At 42.5% G+C, this 17,079-nt stretch overlaps 1 protein-coding gene across 2 annotated transcripts in view; it reads left to right on the top strand.

Annotated features, from left to right (window-relative positions):
* The window catches only part of naa15a (N-alpha-acetyltransferase 15, NatA auxiliary subunit a), an 82,938-nt gene that overhangs the window by 33,646 nt on the left and 32,213 nt on the right, over positions 1-17,079 (top strand). For both annotated transcript variants that reach the window (XR_013497594.1, XM_078210495.1), the window contains exons 6-8: positions 11,648-11,801; positions 13,353-13,472; positions 15,306-15,401. Coding sequence is in view for 1 of the 2 variants with exons in the window: in XM_078210495.1 (XP_078066621.1) it covers positions 11,648-11,801; positions 13,353-13,472; positions 15,306-15,401 (370 nt within the window). In the remaining variant the exon portion in view is untranslated. The remainder of the gene's footprint in view (positions 1-11,647; positions 11,802-13,352; positions 13,473-15,305; positions 15,402-17,079) is intronic.

The raw sequence follows: 17,079 nt of genomic DNA on the forward strand, positions 1-17,079 counted from the left end.
GCCAGGAATATTAAGTGTCCATTCCTCTCCATGTTTGATGTGTCTCCATTGTTGCCAGGCTCATAACCTGTTGTGCTTGTATCTCACCAACCTTAATTACCATGATCTGTGCATTTAACCACGTGCACTCCAAATCCATCTTAATCTGACACTCATTTCCCCATCATTTGATCCCTCATATTTTTGAACTACGCTTTATTCTAATGCTGTTTGTCTCTTCCAGTTCTCTGCATCTTATATCTCTTCTCTCATAGTTTGTCCTGATACTCTATCCCTTCCCAAGTTGGTTTTCAACTCACCCCATACCACTGACTAACTATCCTGCATGGACATCGGTTCTAGCCCTGTTGCGATGCAAACTGTTCCTAAAATCCATAGTGCCTCAAGAATCTGAATCCCTCCCTCCTGCACTATTTTTCCAGCCACAGTTTTACTTGCCTTAGCGTACTGCTCCAGTACACACTAATGTATGATCATGGGGATAATCCAGAGATACTTGGATATCCAACTCTTGAATTTCCTCCCTAGCTGTTGAATTTGTATGACATTAACCATTCCTACCTTTATTGTTTCCAATATTTACCATGACCTCTGGTATTCTGCTAATGTTCTGCGGTCATTCAATGGTTTCTTTTACCCTGATATCAAAGAGGTATCACTCGGTGGTGGAGTTATGTTGGTGGTGGTTGGAATATCGTACTGTTCCCCAGACTATCAAATCCCCTATGACCTCTGCATTGCTAAACTTTATTGTGCAATCATTTGAGCATGAGCTGCAGGATTGAAAACTGATTTGAAGTAATCACATAACTCTGCTGCCGTTCTTTGCACAGATTCATCAAGGTTCCCAAGGCATCTTTCAGTGACTCTTTAAAGTGCAAAAGACCAGGCTGAAGCATTCTCAACTACTTGGAGCCTGAACTGCTGAGTAGATGATGCATCTTGGCCTCCTTTTGAGGTCTCCAGTATCATTGATGCCAATCTTTCAACTTATTCAATTCAGGTCCCTGACAGCATCCTGGCACTGGTACTGAAGACTTGTACTCCCGAGGTATCCATGCTCCCCAGCCAAACTGTTCCAGTGAAGTTTCAACACTGCCAATGTGGAAATTTACCCATATATTTTCTGTCCACATAAAGCAGAACAAATTCAATCGAACCAATAACAACCCATTGGTCTACACTTGATCATCAGCAAAGTGATAGACGATGTTGTCGACAGTGCTACCAAATGGCACTTAACAACAACTTGCTCGCTGATGCTCAGTTTGGGTTTTGCCGGGGCCACTCGGCTCCAGAGCTCCTTACAGCCTTGGTCCAAACATGGACAAAAGAGCTGAATTCCAGGAATGAGAGGAGTGTGACTTCCCTTGAAAACAAGGCAGCATTTGACTGATTGTGACATCAAGGAGCCCTAGAAAAATTGAAGTCAGTGGGAATTGGGAAAAACTTGCTACTCACTGGTGTGTTATCCAACACAAAAGTTAGTTGTCGTTGTTGGAAGCCAGTCAGCTCTACTTCATGAGTTCCTCAGGGAAGTGTCCTCGGTCCAACCATCTTTAGCTGCTTCGTCAATGACCTTTCCTCCATCATGAGGTCAAAAGTGGGGATGTTCACTGATAATCTCACAGCTTTCAGTAACATACATGACTCCTCAAATACTGAAAGCAATCTTGTCCTTTCATAGCAAAACCTGGGCAACATTCAGACTTGGGCTAAAAAGTGACTGGTAAGATTTGTAAAACAAATGTGAGGCAATGATCATCTCCAGCAAGGATCTAATCATCTCTTAATGTTCAACATTACCATCATTGAATTCCCCCACCATAAACATACTGGCAGTAACCATTGACCAGGGCTGGCCATATACAATAAGCAGGCCAGAGATTGATGAGCAACACCCCTCTTGACTCCCTAAAGCCTGTCCAACAATGCTCAGCTCGACGTTGTCCAGGTAAAGCCTGCCTGATGCATCACTGGCACACGGCAGCAATGTACATCATAAACAATATGCAGTGAAGCAAGTAACAGCACCCCTCAAACCCATGACCTCCACCACCAGGGACATGCATGAGAACACTAAAACCTGCAATTTCTCTTCCAAGCCCCAAACTATCCTAACTTGGAGCTATATCGCTGTTTCTGCCTTATCTCTGGGTTAAAATCCTGGATCTCCCTCTTGACAGTACTACGACAAAACTGCAGTGGTTCAAAAAGTTAGCTCAACAGCACCATTTCCAGTGGAATTAAGGATGGGTAACAAATGTTGGCCTTGGCAGCAATACTCGGATCCCATGAAAGAAGGAAAAAAAACCCTTAATGATTCTCTGATTTCTAATGTAACTTCAAGACGCTTTTGCCAGTGTTACTGCAGTCGACTTGCCGATTAATTAGTCCTTGGTTTGACAGTTGCTTTTGTTTCCCTTAATTGTTTCTTCTTGTCTAAATTATATTCCATAAATCTGTAAAAGAGAAGTTTGCCCTTGCATGTTAAGCTGTTCTATTTTTAACCCTTGGCAAACATGGCTCCTTTAATCTTCAGAATGCCTTCAAAAACTACCCATTTTTACTCTGCATTAATTTCTTTGCCTAATAGAATCCCCGAGTCAATGTTTTCTGAATCTTCACTACTTTTGTAAAAAAAATAGCTCTCTCAAAATTAGCAATCAACAATAAGTATTTCTCACGCTGACACCACAAGTACCAGTCAGAATGGGGATGATAATTCTCCTGTTAATAATTATCTCGTATTATGTGACTGAACTACATAAGTACTGAATCAGCTGTAAAAGTGCTTTTGAGATGTTGCTCATGAAGAGCACCATATAGTTGGAAGTAAAGACAAAATACTGTGGATGCTGGAATCTGAAACAAAAACAGAAATTGCTGGAGAAGCTCAGCATGTCTGACAGCATCTGTGGAGAGAGAATTCTCTCTCTCCACAGGTGCTGTCAGACCTGAGTTTCTCCAGCATTTTCTGTCTTTGATATAAATAAGTCTTCCTTTTTTGATATTGCCTTGACTTTCCCCAAATGGAGGCCTGATACAGTCCGTGGGGTCTCTGCTTAAAAGCTTGACTGCAAACTAGTGGATCAATATGCCTAGAGTGACAGTTGGTGTCTCACTGTGGGAGTGCTGCTCGGGCTGCAGTGGAGAGTGACAGTTGGTGTCTCAGTGAGGGAGTGCTGCTCGGGCTGCAGTAGAGAGTGACAGTTGGTGTCTCACTGTGGGAGTGTTGCTCGGGCTGCAGTGGAGAGTGACAGTTGGTGTCTCAGTGAGGGAGTGTTGCTCGGGCTGCAGTAGAGTGTGACAGTTGGTGTCTCACTGTGGGAGTGTTGCTCGGGCTGCAGTAGAGTGTGACAGTTGGTGTCTCAGTGAGGGAGTGTTGCTCGGGCTGCAGTGGAGAGTGACAGTTGGGGAAGTGTGGGGAAGTTTTTTGTTTTCTTTTTTTCTTGCTGGTAATGGCTTCAGGGATGGCAGTTCAGGCAGTATGCTGCATCTCCTGTGGGATGTATGTGGTGAGGAAATCCAGTAGTGTTTCAGGAGATTTTAGTTGTAAGAAGTGCATTAGATTGCAGCTTCTGGAGGAGCGTGTAAAGGAGCTGGAGGGGGAGGTAGAGGAACTCCGCATAATTCGGGAGGCGGAGGTGGAAGTTGATAGGAGTTATAGAGAAATAGTAACTCCTAGAAATGAGGCTTGGGTCAATGCCAGGAGGAGGGGTAAGAAGCAATCGGGAAGACAATCCCCTGGGGCGGTTCCCCTCCATAATAGGTTTTCGGTGCTGGAGGCTACAGTTGAGGAGGATTCAACTGAGCATAGAGAGCAGATCTCTGGGGGTGAGCCGAGTGAGAAAGCTCAGGTGGTTAGGGGCTGTAAAAGACTGGGCCTTGTGATTGGGGACTCCACAATTAAGGAGACAGATAGGAGGGTCGGAACTAAAGGTAGGGACTCAGGGTTGGTGTGTTGCCTACCAGGGGCTGGGGTCCGGGATGTGTCTGACAGGGTATTCAGGACTCTTAGGGGGGAGGGAGATAAACCACAAGTTATTGTACATGTGGGGACACACGACATAGGGAGGATAGGGGAAGGGGATATTAGGCAGGGATTTATGGAGTTGGGGTGGAAACTAAAGGCCAAGACTGACAGAGTGGTTATCTCTGGACTCTTGCCTGTACCACGGGATAGTTTAGAGAGGAATAGGGAGAGGGAAGGTTTGAATTCATGGCTGAGGGGATGGTGCAGGAGGGAGGGGTTCAGGTACTTAAGCAATTGGGGCTCGTACTGGGGAAGGTGTGACCTCTATGAGAAGGATGGTCTACACCTTAATCAGAAGGGGACCAATATCCTGGGGGGTAAATTTGCTAAGGCCATGCAGGGAGGTTTAAACTGATTCGGGGGGGGGGGAGGGATCCTGAGTAGTGGGGCTGAAAGTGAGGGATGCATGGATGGGGACTGCAATGCACGGCATTGCAGAGGTGGGGTGGAGCAGGGTTTGAAATGTGTATACTTCAATGCCAGGAGTATTCGCAATAAAGTGGGTGAACTTGCAGCGTGGATCAGTACCTGGGACTTCGATGTTGTGGCTATTTCAGAGACATGGATAGAGCAGGGGCAGGAATGGATGCTGCAGGTCCCGGGGTTCAAATGTTTTAGTCGAAGTAGGGAAGGAGGTAGAAGAGGGGGAGGGGTAGCATTATTGGTCAGAGATCGTATCACAGTGTCAGAGAGGAGGTTTGATGAGGACTTATCTGTTGAGGTAGTATGGGCGGAGATTAGAAATAGGAGAGGAGAGGTCACCCTGTTGGGAGTCTTTTATAGACCTCCTAAAAGTTCTAGAGAGGTTGAGGAAAGGATTGCGGAGTCAATCCTGCTTAGGAGTGAAAGTAATAGGGCAATTGTTATGGGGGATTTTAACTTGACTAATATTGACTGGAATTGTTATAGCTCTAGCTCGTTAGAGGGGTCAGTTTTTGTTCAAAGCGTGCAGGAAGGTTTTTTGACTCAGTATGTAGACAGGCCAACTAGAGGTGAGGCTATATTGGATCTGGTGCTGGGAAATGAGCCAGACCAGGTGCTAGACTTGGAAGTTGGTGTGCATTTTGGTGATAGTGACCACAATTCGGTTACGTTCACCTTAGTGATGGAAAGGGATAGGCATGAACCTCGGGCCAATGGTTTTAGCTGGGGGAAGGGTAATTATGAGGCTATTAGGAGAGAATTAGGAAACATAGGTTGGACTAGGAGATTACAGGGACTGGGAACGTCCGACATGTGGAGTTTTTTCAAGGAGCAGCTACTGCGAGTCTGTGATAGGTATGTCCCTGTCAGGCAAGGAGGAATTGGTAGGGCTAGGGAACCGTGGTGCACCAAAAAAGTTTCTTTGTTGGTTAAAAAGAAAAAGGAGGCTTATGTTCGGATGAGACGTGAGCACTCGGGTAGTGCACTAGAAAGCTTTAGATTGGCTAAGAGGGAGTTGAAGAGCGAGCTTAGAAGGGCTAAAAGGGGACATGAGAAGACTTTGGCGGATAGGGTTAAAGAGAATCCTAAGGCGTTCTATAGGTATGTCAAGAACAGAAGGTTGGTTAGGGCAAGTTTAGGGCCAGTTATAGATGGCAGAGGGAAGTTATGTGTGGAACCGGAGGAGATTGGTGAAGCATTGAACCAATATTTCTCTTCGGTGTTCACGCAAGGGGACATGAATATAGCTGAGGAGGACACTGGGTTGCAAGGGAGTAGAATAGACAGTATTACAGTTGATAAGGAGGATGTGCAGGATATTCTGGAGGGTCTGAAAATAGATAAATCCCCTGGTCCGGATGGGATTTATCCAAGGATTCTCTGGGAGGCAAGAGAAGTGATTGCAGAGCCTCTGGCTCTGATCTTCAGGTCGTCGTTGGCCTCTGGTATAGTACCAGAAGATTGGAGGTTAGCGAATGTTGTCCCATTGTTTAAGAAGGGGAACAGAGACTTCCCCGGGAATTATAGACCGGTGAGTCTCACTTCTGTTGTCGGCAAGATGTTGGAAAAAATTATAAGGGATAGGATTTATAGTTATTTGGAGAGTAATGAATTGATAGGTGATAGTCAGCATGGTTTTGTGGCAGGTAGGTCGTGCCTTACTAACCTTATTGAGTTTTTTGAGAAAGTGACCAAGGAGGTGGATGGGGGCAAGGCAGTGGACGTGGTATATATGGATTTTAGTAAGGCGTTTGATAAGGTTCACCATGGTAGGCTTCTGCAGAAAATGCAGATGTATGGGATTGGGGGTGATCTAGGAAATTGGATCAGGAATTGGCTAGCGGATAGGAAACAGAGGGTGGTGGTTGATAGTAAATATTCATCATGGAGTGCGGTTACAAGTGGTGTACCTCAGGGATCTGTTTTGGGGCCACTGCTGTTTGTAATATTTATTAATGATCTGGATGAGGGTATAGTTGGGTGGATTAGCAAATTTGCTGATGACACCAAAGTCGGTGGTGTGGTAGACAGTGAGGAAGGGTGTCGTAGTTTGCAGGAAGACTTAGACAGGTTGCAAAGTTGGGCCGAGAGGTGGCGGATGGAGTTTAATGCGGAGAAGTGTGAGGTAATTCACTTTGGTAGGAATAACAGATGTGTTGAGTATAGGGCTAACGGGAGGACTTTGAATAGTGTGGAGGAGCAGAGGGATCTAGGTGTATGTGTGCATAGATCCCTGAAAGTTGGGAATCAAGTAGATAAGGTTGTTAAGAAGGCATATGGTGTCTTGGCGTTTATTGGTAGGGGGATTGAATTTAGGAGTCGTAGCGTTATGTTGCAACTGTACACAACTCTGGTGCGGCCGCACTTGGAGTACTGTGTGCAGTTCTGGTCCCCACATTACAGGAAGGATGTGGAGGCTTTGGAGAGGGTGCAGAGGAGGTTTACCAGGATGTTGCCTGGTATGGAGGGGAGATCCTATGAGGAGAGGCTGAGGGATTTGGGATTGTTTTCGCTGGAAAGGCGGCGGCTAAGAGGGGATCTTATTGAAACATATAAGATGATTAGAGGTTTAGATAGGGTGGATAGTGATAGCCTTTTTCCTCTGATGGAGAAATCCAGCACGAGGGGGCATGGCTTTAAATTGAGGGGGGGTAGTTATAGAACCGATGTCAGGGGTAGGTTCTTTACCCAGAGGGTGGTGAGGGATTGGAATGCCCTGCCAGCATCAGTAGTAAATGCGCCTAGTTTGGGGGCGTTTAAGAGATCCGTAGATAGGTTCATGGACGAAAAGAAATTGGTTTAGGTTGGAGGGTCACAGTTTTTTTTTTTAACTGGTCGGTGCAACATCGTGGGCCGAAGGGCCTGTTCTGCGCTGTAATGTTCTATGTTCTATGTTCTAGACCATGGAACAAGATGACAAGATACAAGAGTGAGAGCCATTGACTGCACCCAGTCCAATGGTGATCTGTAAATTTTGACCACCATTGACATCACATAGAGAATATGTCTCTTCTCCCTCCTGCGGGCAGTAGCTCTGTTTGTAAAGCTTAAGACTAAAAAAATCTTCCATTCCTTGTTGTAAATTGTCAAATGAAGATCGACTACTTGAATGTAATAAACTAGATGGGCTCTCCATGTTCATAGAAATTAGTACGGAACTGTGAAATCAAAGGTTCTGCAATGGATACCATCAGAGAAATTCAGCTTTGTTGTTTATCCAGAAAATTTGTGTACAGTGAAAAGACCATGTTTCCAGGCAAATCTAGAATAATCTAACACTTCTGTAAAATACTTAGGATGGTGCTTACTTTATGACAGGTGAAGGAACATTTACATAATTGTCAAACAAGGGAGAGAGCCATGAAAGATCTAAATCTCACAGCATAGAAAATATACAGTAGCACATAGAGGGAGATCTGGAAAATCTTGGTTATTGAAGAAAAGCAGTGGGCCTACTATCAACCCTTGGAGAACTCCTCTATACCATTCTTTTGTTTGAGAGTGAATAACAGAGGGGGAGAAATGTCAGTATTGTTTAAAGAGAATACTACAGTGCTGGAAAGAGAAGATGCCTTGGAGGGGTAAAGGAGAGAATCTATTTGGTTAGTGTTAAGAAACAATAGAGGTATCATTACACAAGTGTGTTCTACAGATCACCAAATAGTAGCAAGGTATAGAGGAACTTTTTTGCAAGGAAAAAAGTTATAGAAGTACAGAAACTGTAGAATGGTGTTAATGAGAGACTTCCATTATTGTCATGTAGACTTGCAGGGATGGGGGGAGGGGAAGAGTTTCTGCAGTGCATTCAGGAACATTTTCTTGATGAATGTGTTTCTGGTCTAATAATGAAGGCAGTTCTGGGGAATTAGGTGGATCAAGATCAAGAGGGGACATTTGGGGAACAGTGACCATAGTACTCTATCGCTTACGTCAGCTATGGAGAAGACAAAGGGTAATCTAAAGTAAAAATACTTGATTAGAGGAGGGCCAATTTCAGTGGAATGAGAATGGACCTGTCCCAGTTAAATTGGCATCAAAGATTTGCAACAAATATGTACAGGATCAGTCGGGTGACTTTAAAGAGGAGATGGTTCAGTTGAGGTACATTCCACAAGGGGGAAACAAAGCGCAACCAAAGCCAGCGCACCCGCCCTAGATAAAAGAGATGGGGAGTAAGATGAAGCAGAAAAAATGATTATACACAAGCTGTCAGATTGATAATTCAAATGAGAGCCAAACTGAATATAGAAAGATCAGAAGGGAGTGATGAAGGAAATCCAAAGTAGGAAATGAGAAGAGGCTAGGAATCCAAGAGTCGCGTATTGGCATATAAATAGTAAAGGGTTGATGAGAGGAGTGGTGGAGCCAATGAGGGTCCTAAAAGTGGATATATGTACCTCAAGATCACTGCCATTCTGTAACTCATAACTTCCAAAGTGCGTGGCTTCTTAGTTATTCTACCAAAGCTCATTACCTCACTGGTATCTATTTGCAATTCACATACCCTTTCTGCAAGTTTGTTGATGTTTTGTATTTTGTCGCAATCTTCAGATTATTTATTCATGGACATTTGATGTTGTCCATGCATTTTGAAATTATACTTCTAGTTCCTTAGTCCAAATCGTTTGTGATGGGTGAACAACAGACGTTCCAGCACCAATCCTGTGGAATGCCACTTCTCACCCTCTGACTTGCAAAGTGACATATGATTGCACTTGTGCAAATTTTGTACACTTCAGCTTTAGCAAGAAGTTTCTATTAACTGGAGTATTCTGGTATGTTGGCTTATTAACGTAGTGTTATGTTGTAATAGCAGCTCAGTGCTTAATGAAATTGTGGGGCTTGAATTTTATCGTTCAATATTTGTGCATAGTTGAATGTGGTTTTGGAAATGCAGTTTTGTTTAGGTGGTGGTTATAGATTTTGTAAGTTGACTCAACAACAACTTATTTATTTGCTAAGAGTGCTATAGGATTTTGTGGGTGCAGAAAAGAACTGATGTTGTTAATATATCTGGTCAAACAATTACTTGAATTCATATAAAGCCTTTATTGAAGTAAAATGTGTTGAGCTGCTTCATAGGATTTTTATCAAAATTTTGACAAGTCATCTGAAATATTAGGACTGATGACCAAAGTTTTAAGGAGCACCTTAAAGGAAGATAGAAAGGCGGAGTAGCACAGCTCTTTGTTGCTACTTTCATCCATCTTTAGACTCAGCTATTCAAGTACTCTTCTGGCTGGCCATCCATCCTCTACACCGTTAACTTCAGTCTGTGCAACATTCTCATATATCATACCTCTTACCTAGGTTCAGTACAGCTATAACCCCTGTCCTCACTGACCTATAGCGAATCTCAGTTCCCCTATGTCTCAACTGCATTCCTCTTGGCTCTAGCATCTTAATCCTCTTCCTCCACTGGTTGCTGTGCCTAGCGTTAACAATCCTTTCCTAAAGTTTCTTCAGCGACTTGTCGTTTAAAAATCCAAAAAACCTTTCGGTCACTGAAATATCTCCTCCTTCGGTTTTAGTATCCACGTTTTGATATTCTTTAGAGTTTATTTCTGTATAAAAGGTGCTTGATAAATGCAAGTTATTATGATTTTTGAGAAGAAATTTAATGTAGGATCTTTTTTCGGCTATTTGATATTTTTTATGCTAGTCAATCTCGTGTGGCATTTCAGGAAGTCAACAGCAAGAGTAGTCTTCAGCTGAAATGGGGTTAGGGATTGGGTACCTTCGTTCCAATTATCTCCCAATGTAATTCATATATTCTGTCCTACTTTGTGTGTAATACCTGGCTCTTTAGATTCCTTTGTAGTTTATTTTACCAGGAGAGTAAGGTGCAAAACTGAAGCACTGCAGCTTCACCACTTGATAGGAAGGTGTAATTGGAGCAAGAGAAGTTTACATGGGCAGTCCATTATAAGTAAAGCTATGGTAAATTATAATGTAAATGATGTGACACACAATAATTGCACATGTTAAATATAAAATACTAGCAAGCAATGTTCTCTCCAAGCCCTGTGGCCGCAACCTGAAAGTTCCCACACAGGCCACATACTTCAACAAATTGGCCATGCACTATATAAAAAAAAGTAGAGGATACATTGCTGGTAGATGTCTCCTAACATTGTGATTGAGATTTTCATTAAAACAGGGATCTTAATGGAAGTGGTTTAATCACGGGCACTAAATTAATGTCCTTCAGAATGGACCTAGTGGGATTACAGGGTTTTGGAAGTTCTTTGAGGTTTTCCCATAATCTGGGTCACACCCTGAGGTCTGGCCACATTGAAGCACAAGTTTATAATGAACACTGGAGCAGGAGCTAGGATCACTGTGAGAATGATATGTGAGCATTGGGAAGGTGTATTCTCTAAATTTGAGAGTTCTGAATGAATTTCTGATTAGGGAATGAGTGGGTGGTGAGAAAACCTGAAGATGAAAACACTTGATGTTGCAGTGAGATTAGGTGGTGGATCTTGGAGCATTTGAGCTTGCTGCTAAGACATGACATCAGCAGCATAACACAGTAGTAGTTTTGGGGTAGGGGTCAAAGGAATGAGAGCCGAAGTACTGCTGGCACCTTTAGAACTTTGGGGATGTAACCATCAAATAATACGTTACTTTATTGGTAAGCCGATATTCTTGCCTTAAAGCATTAATTTTCTGCTGCTTCAAATTAATAGATGGAAAATCATGGTACTTTTTCCGATGTACGTTTATGTTGTGTTTTTGGGCTTGTGCACTAGTTTCTCTGGCCTTTTGAGAAAAGCAAAAAGTTTTTTAAAATCTGATTCAGCTGCTGAATAGGATTCAGCTGTGGTTGTTGCATTTGAGTGCATCACAGAAAGTGCTGTATTTGGTAAGTGTTCACTTAAAATTTAAATCTAGTCGAGGACCTAGGTTTTAAGCAAGGCAAAGGGGTTATGGCGAGAAGTGTAACATGAGCCTATGTCTGTAAAGAGAGAGGTATTGCAAGGACTGGCTGTGATTGAATTTCTGGTAGAAAAAGAAAGCATTAACACTTTGCTTTGCACTAAAGTCTTACTAACTAAAAGCATTACTGTTTCACAATGGGGTCGGGTGGGCAGGAATTGATTTTATTTTTACTACTGTTGTAAAGTGCATTAAATGTATCCTTATGCAAAATAATTGAATAAATTCCTTTTGTTTTGTATATAGGCTTCTCCTGATAAAATTGATTATGAATATAGTGAACTGCTACTCTACCAGAACCAAGTGCTGCGGGAAGGAGGGATGTACAAAGAGGCTCTGGAGCATCTTGACAATCATGAAAAACAAATTTGTGACAAATTGGCTGTGGAGGAGTGCCAAGGTAGAGCAAATTTCTCTATTTGTTAAAACTTGTAGGAATACTAATATTTGTACACTGTCCGCTCTAGTTTTAAGCGTTGTGAGAAATATGGAAGTACTACAATTTAAATTGGTGAATTTGGTTAAAGATTAATGTTGAATAACTTGTTTTCGAAATTATTTTTGTTTGTGCTTTGGAAGAATTAAGGTATATTCTCAATCTCTTCGAGCCAGGGAACCCCTAGTGAGTTATCGAGAGCATTGAAGAACCCCAACCATTATCATAATATTGGTGCTCCTTTTTTTTGCCATGAAATAGGTGCGAACACAGAAATCAAATTAATGGAGTGATTTCTACCTATGTCTATGCATATATTAATCTGGGAATAATTGAAAGGTTCTTTGATTAAAAAGTATCTAAGTCTTACCCTTTGTTATTTTTAATGGGAGGAATGATGCTGGAAAGCCAGTTCTATTATTGGGCACGCCTATCTCTCTGCCTCGGACATACGTACACACATCACTCTTGCCTGAGCACACAGATCCCTGTCTTGCATGTGCACGCGTTGCTGTCTCCTGGTCTCGTTCTCTCACACACGCTCGTCTGTCTTTCGTTCTCTCACGTGCACGTCTCTCATTCTCTCTCACACACATGTCTTTGTCTCATGTTCTCATACACGTGCACGTCTGTCTCTCGTTCTCACACGCGCAAGTCTGTCTCCTGTTCTCTGTCGCACATGCGCACGTCTGTCTCCTGTGTTCTCACGCGCACGTCTCGTGTCCTCGCCCGCACACATGGCCCTCACCAAGGCAAAAAGCACACCTTACTTTTCCCTAGGCCCAAGCCACGCAGCTCCCAATTGATTCGTCTCCTGCCTCACCTCCGCCTATCTGCATCAAAAGCTCCAAGAAGTCTTGCTCTGACTTGTTTGATTTTGTGTGTTATTTATACATTTTGTGCGTTCAAACCAGCATTTCCCAGTCACGTGGTGGCCGTCAGCTTCGCAGACGTCTTGTAGACCCTTCACAGACCTCCGTTTGGGAACCACTACTACTTTAGGAATTATGAAATAACACGATTAATCAAGCAAAGCCAGCCTATTGTGTATTTGTAGCTTTCAAATGTGCTACTTTCTTCCTCATGCCATCAAAAATGTTATGGCTTTTAAAAAATTTTCAGGTGGAAATAAAAAATATAAAGTTCAAAAACCCTTGTAACCTCATGGGTTCATGAAATCTACAAATTTTGCAAATTCGAAATTAAGGAATTAGGTTCTATTATTTTTCATTTAGTCCCTGTTGGCTGCACAACAACCAAGTGCAATTTAAAGCATGATTGCATGGTTCGCAAGTAGCCTTTAAGTACACAGTGCATGTTTCAGTAGCACATTTAGAGTCCATATTTTTCTGAAGTTTTGCATGTTAACATTTACTGGGCACCTTGTCCATCATCCAAAGTTCAACAAATTTAAGTGTCTGTAATTTTAAAAAATTCAATGGGTAATATGTTCCATCCAATGTTAACTTTGTACTATAACAGTTACGACGTAAGATGTGTTCTGATCTGAAACAGGAGAACTGATGTTAAAACTGAACAGACTAAAGGAGGCTGCAGAGGTGTACAGGCGATTGCTGGAGAGAAACCCTGAAAACTGGGCCTATTATGAAGGATTAGAAAAGGCATTGAGGCCTGGTGAGTTTACGCCTGGAATTGTGGCCATTTCTGTTAAGGCGCCTAGTATTGTTAAAGCTTAGATTGTGGATTTTAACTGCTATGCTTTTTGATGGGTTCCTTAAGTCTTCAAAATTAATTCAAACGGCAGTCAACTATCTATATCGCTGTGTTGCTGTAGAACAGGCATGTCCAATCCCTGGCCTACAGCCCAAATCTGGCCTGCCATGCTCCTCCTGGCCAGTAGACCTGGTGAGCCGCAAAGTAGAGTGGAAGATTCTGTCAGGAGCTGCTCCTCCAATCACAAGCAATTTATCTCCTGTTTGCTGCTGATAGGCTCAGTACTGAAACGGAGGGAAGCAGTCTGATTGGGTGAGCAGTGCACAGTTGCTATATTCAGACTGAGGTCAGAGCACTGGCGGTGGAAAATTTGGGGAGGAGGAGAGGTTTTCAGGGAGTGGGAGAGTGATAGAGAGAGAGACTGCTGGAAATGGGGGGAGAGATACTGCTGGGTGGGGTAGGGGTGGGTGAAGAGAAGCGAGATGTGTTTGGGAGGGGTAGGTAGTGAACTGGACAAACACTATCACCATCTTACATTTGAATGGTTATCTATTTATTGCTTTGATCTTGCTCAGAAAGCTGTTTCTTTTCTTCATACCTCAACTTTGTTCAAATTGGTGTTTAAGATGCCAAATCTTTCCATAATTTGTTCATTGGTTCTTGGAGCAGGGAAATTTAAAAAAAAGTATGATTCTTGTAACAAACGGTTGCATCAATCTGTTTCCGAACAAAACAAGTTTGGTGTTTTGGCTGGCAAAAAATACTTGAGTCAGAGCTTCCTTGGATGTAAAAAAGGGAGAGAGACAAGACCTGAGTTTGTCATGAGAGAGAGTCCAAGATTGAATTCTAATTTCTGTTCCATAAATTTATCTGGAAATGTTTTTATGAAGTCATAGTGACAGACCTCTGATGTATTACCTAATTAAAACTCCAGTTAGCCTTAATTTTCAGAGTTGACAACCAAAGTAAAGTCTGAACTAACTTTGCAAAGTAAAGAACATGGCTTTGTTTTTTCTGTGCAATAGCCACTTGATGTGCAGAAACATAAACATTGGTTTTGTAATTAGACCTGTACTATATTTTGCAGGGCTTTCACTTACTGTAGTAAGACTGGGTATGGTAGTGGAGTGACACTCATGGCATGAACACTTTTTTGAAGACCCATTCTTAATTGACAGTGGAGCGGCGTTTTCACATGCCTATGATTGGTTTAGTTGCCTTCACTGGGAGAAGGGGAGAGGGAGTTAGTTTTCAGATCACTGAGTCAACACTTTGAAATGTCATTCAGAACTTGAATGGTTTCTAGTAAATTAGATAGAACGAGGAGTAAAAGGAGATTGACTGGACTTGCTTTGATGGTGAAGACCGTTACTAAATCTAGATTGGGCTTGAGGAAAATGTGGACAAGACCGAGTAAAGGGTTATGGAAAGTAGTGCGTGCTTTTTTTCCTTCCTATTTTCTCTTTCTGTCCTCTCCCCAGTGCTTAGATATGGTCCCATCAAAAGTGTAGGGCATTATAATTAGGTCTGATATTGGGCTCTGATCCAAGATATATCATCTAGATTTTCGATTAAGCTAGTTAGCTATCAAGTGTAGGAACAATGAGCACAAGTGCTGTCCCCAAGTTTAGCAATTGAGTTAACCCAACCTGAAATCAGCACTTTTTGCGTCGTTCAGCTGATCAGCAGATAATGCTAAACCATTGAAGAGGCAGCTTTTCAACCTAATTCATTTTTGATCTATAGAATTAATTTAACCCTATGAACTGTTTTCTTTTCAAATTCTATCTTTAGTCAATGTGGAGGAGCGACTTGATGTCTATGAAAATGCTTGGACTAAGTATCCTAAAGGGCTGGTGCCTAGAAGGCTACCTCTTAACTTCTTATCTGGTAAGTGAAATAATCTTTTCAAAAATTTTCATTTATCCAGTGACTTTTTTCAATTAATTAATAGTTATGTGAGAGCATTTTTATGCTTATTAGAATTTTCTTTAATGGGGTTTTTTATGTACCTACCTAGCTGTTTTATCAGCTCAACGATAGCCATACAGGTTCAGAATCTAAAACCTGTACTGCTTCATAAAATTGAGCTGCTTTTGCTGGAAGAAATCAGTGTTATACTGCATATGATGATATGGAGTAATAAGCCCCTGAAAAGTTTGTGCTTATACTTTAAAACAATAGCATCCCCTAATTTATTTTGCTACTGTTCATGTCCTCAGAATAAAGCTTAATACAGTGACATTGCTGATATGTCCTTGATTAGATACTGTTCTGTGTGCCTCAGCCTTTCTCTAAATGGCCTGCCTGGCTATGGGGTGTTGACAATGTTGGGGATTTAGTGATTTGTTGCTTGCAGGCAAAATAAGGAACTGCTTTTGGGCTGATTCTTCACGCTTCTATGGAACAGGTGAAGTTGTTGTTCCATCTTGCGGAGGACATCATGGTGGCACAGAGGTTAGCACTGCTGCCTCAGCGCCAGGGACCCACCCAGGTTCAATTCTGGCCTTGGGTGACTGTCTGTGGAGTTTGCACATTCTCCCCGTGTCTGCATGAGTTTCCTCTGGGTGCTCCAGTTTCCTCTGGGTGCTCCGGTTTCCTCCTGTAGTGATGTGCAGATGAGGTGGATTGACCATGGTAAATTACCCCTTAGTGTTCCAAGATGTGTAGGTTAGATGGATTAGCCATGGTAAAAGTGTGGGGTTATGGGGATAGTGTGGGGAAATGGCCGGTGTCAGGGCTTCTGCCAGAGTCAGTGCAGTCAATGGGCTGAATGGCCTCCGTCTGCACTGTAGGGATTCTATGGCAGTATTTCTGGCTTGTTACCAAGCAAAATGTTAATTAAGATTGTGCCCTGATAGGATGGATTTGTGTCTGCTTAAATCACATTGAATGAAGATGGATAGGAATAATCTGATCTAGTTCCCATCCTTCCAACCCATTAGACCCTCAGATCCTTAGCCCATTCGTTTGGGTCACCAGTACTTCCTCCATTTTCAAATGTTATCTGGCCGTTATTATTCACAGTAAGAAGTCTCACAACACCAGGTTAAAATCCAACAGGTTTATTTGTCAGCACTAGCTTTCGGAGTCTCGAGCTCCTTCATCAGGTGAGTGTGAGGACTTGTGTTCACAAACAGGGCATATAAAGACACAAACTCAATTTACAAGATAATGGTTGGAATGCAAGTCTTTACAGGTAATCAAGTCTTAAAGGTACAGACAATGTGAGTAGGGAGAGGGCCAAGCACAGGTTAAAGAGATGTATATTGTCTCCAGCCTGGGCTTGCAAAATCTCACTAACTGTCCTGACTGGAGACAATACACATCTCTTTAACCTGTGCTTGGCCCCCTCTCCACGCACGTTGTCTCTCCTTTGAGACTTGATTACCTGTAAAGACTCGCGTTCCAACCATTATCTTGTAAATTGAGTTTGTGTCTTTATATGTCCTGTTTGTGAATACAAGTCCTCACTCACCTGATGAAGGAGCTTGAGACTCCGAAAGCTAGTGCTGCCAAATAAACCTGCTGGACTTTAACCTGGTGTTGTGAGACTTCTTACTGTGCT

The sequence above is a fragment of the Mustelus asterias genome, chromosome 1 (genome assembly GCF_964213995.1).
Source record: "Mustelus asterias chromosome 1, sMusAst1.hap1.1, whole genome shotgun sequence".
In the NCBI taxonomy this organism is placed as follows: domain Eukaryota; kingdom Metazoa; phylum Chordata; class Chondrichthyes; order Carcharhiniformes; family Triakidae; genus Mustelus; species Mustelus asterias.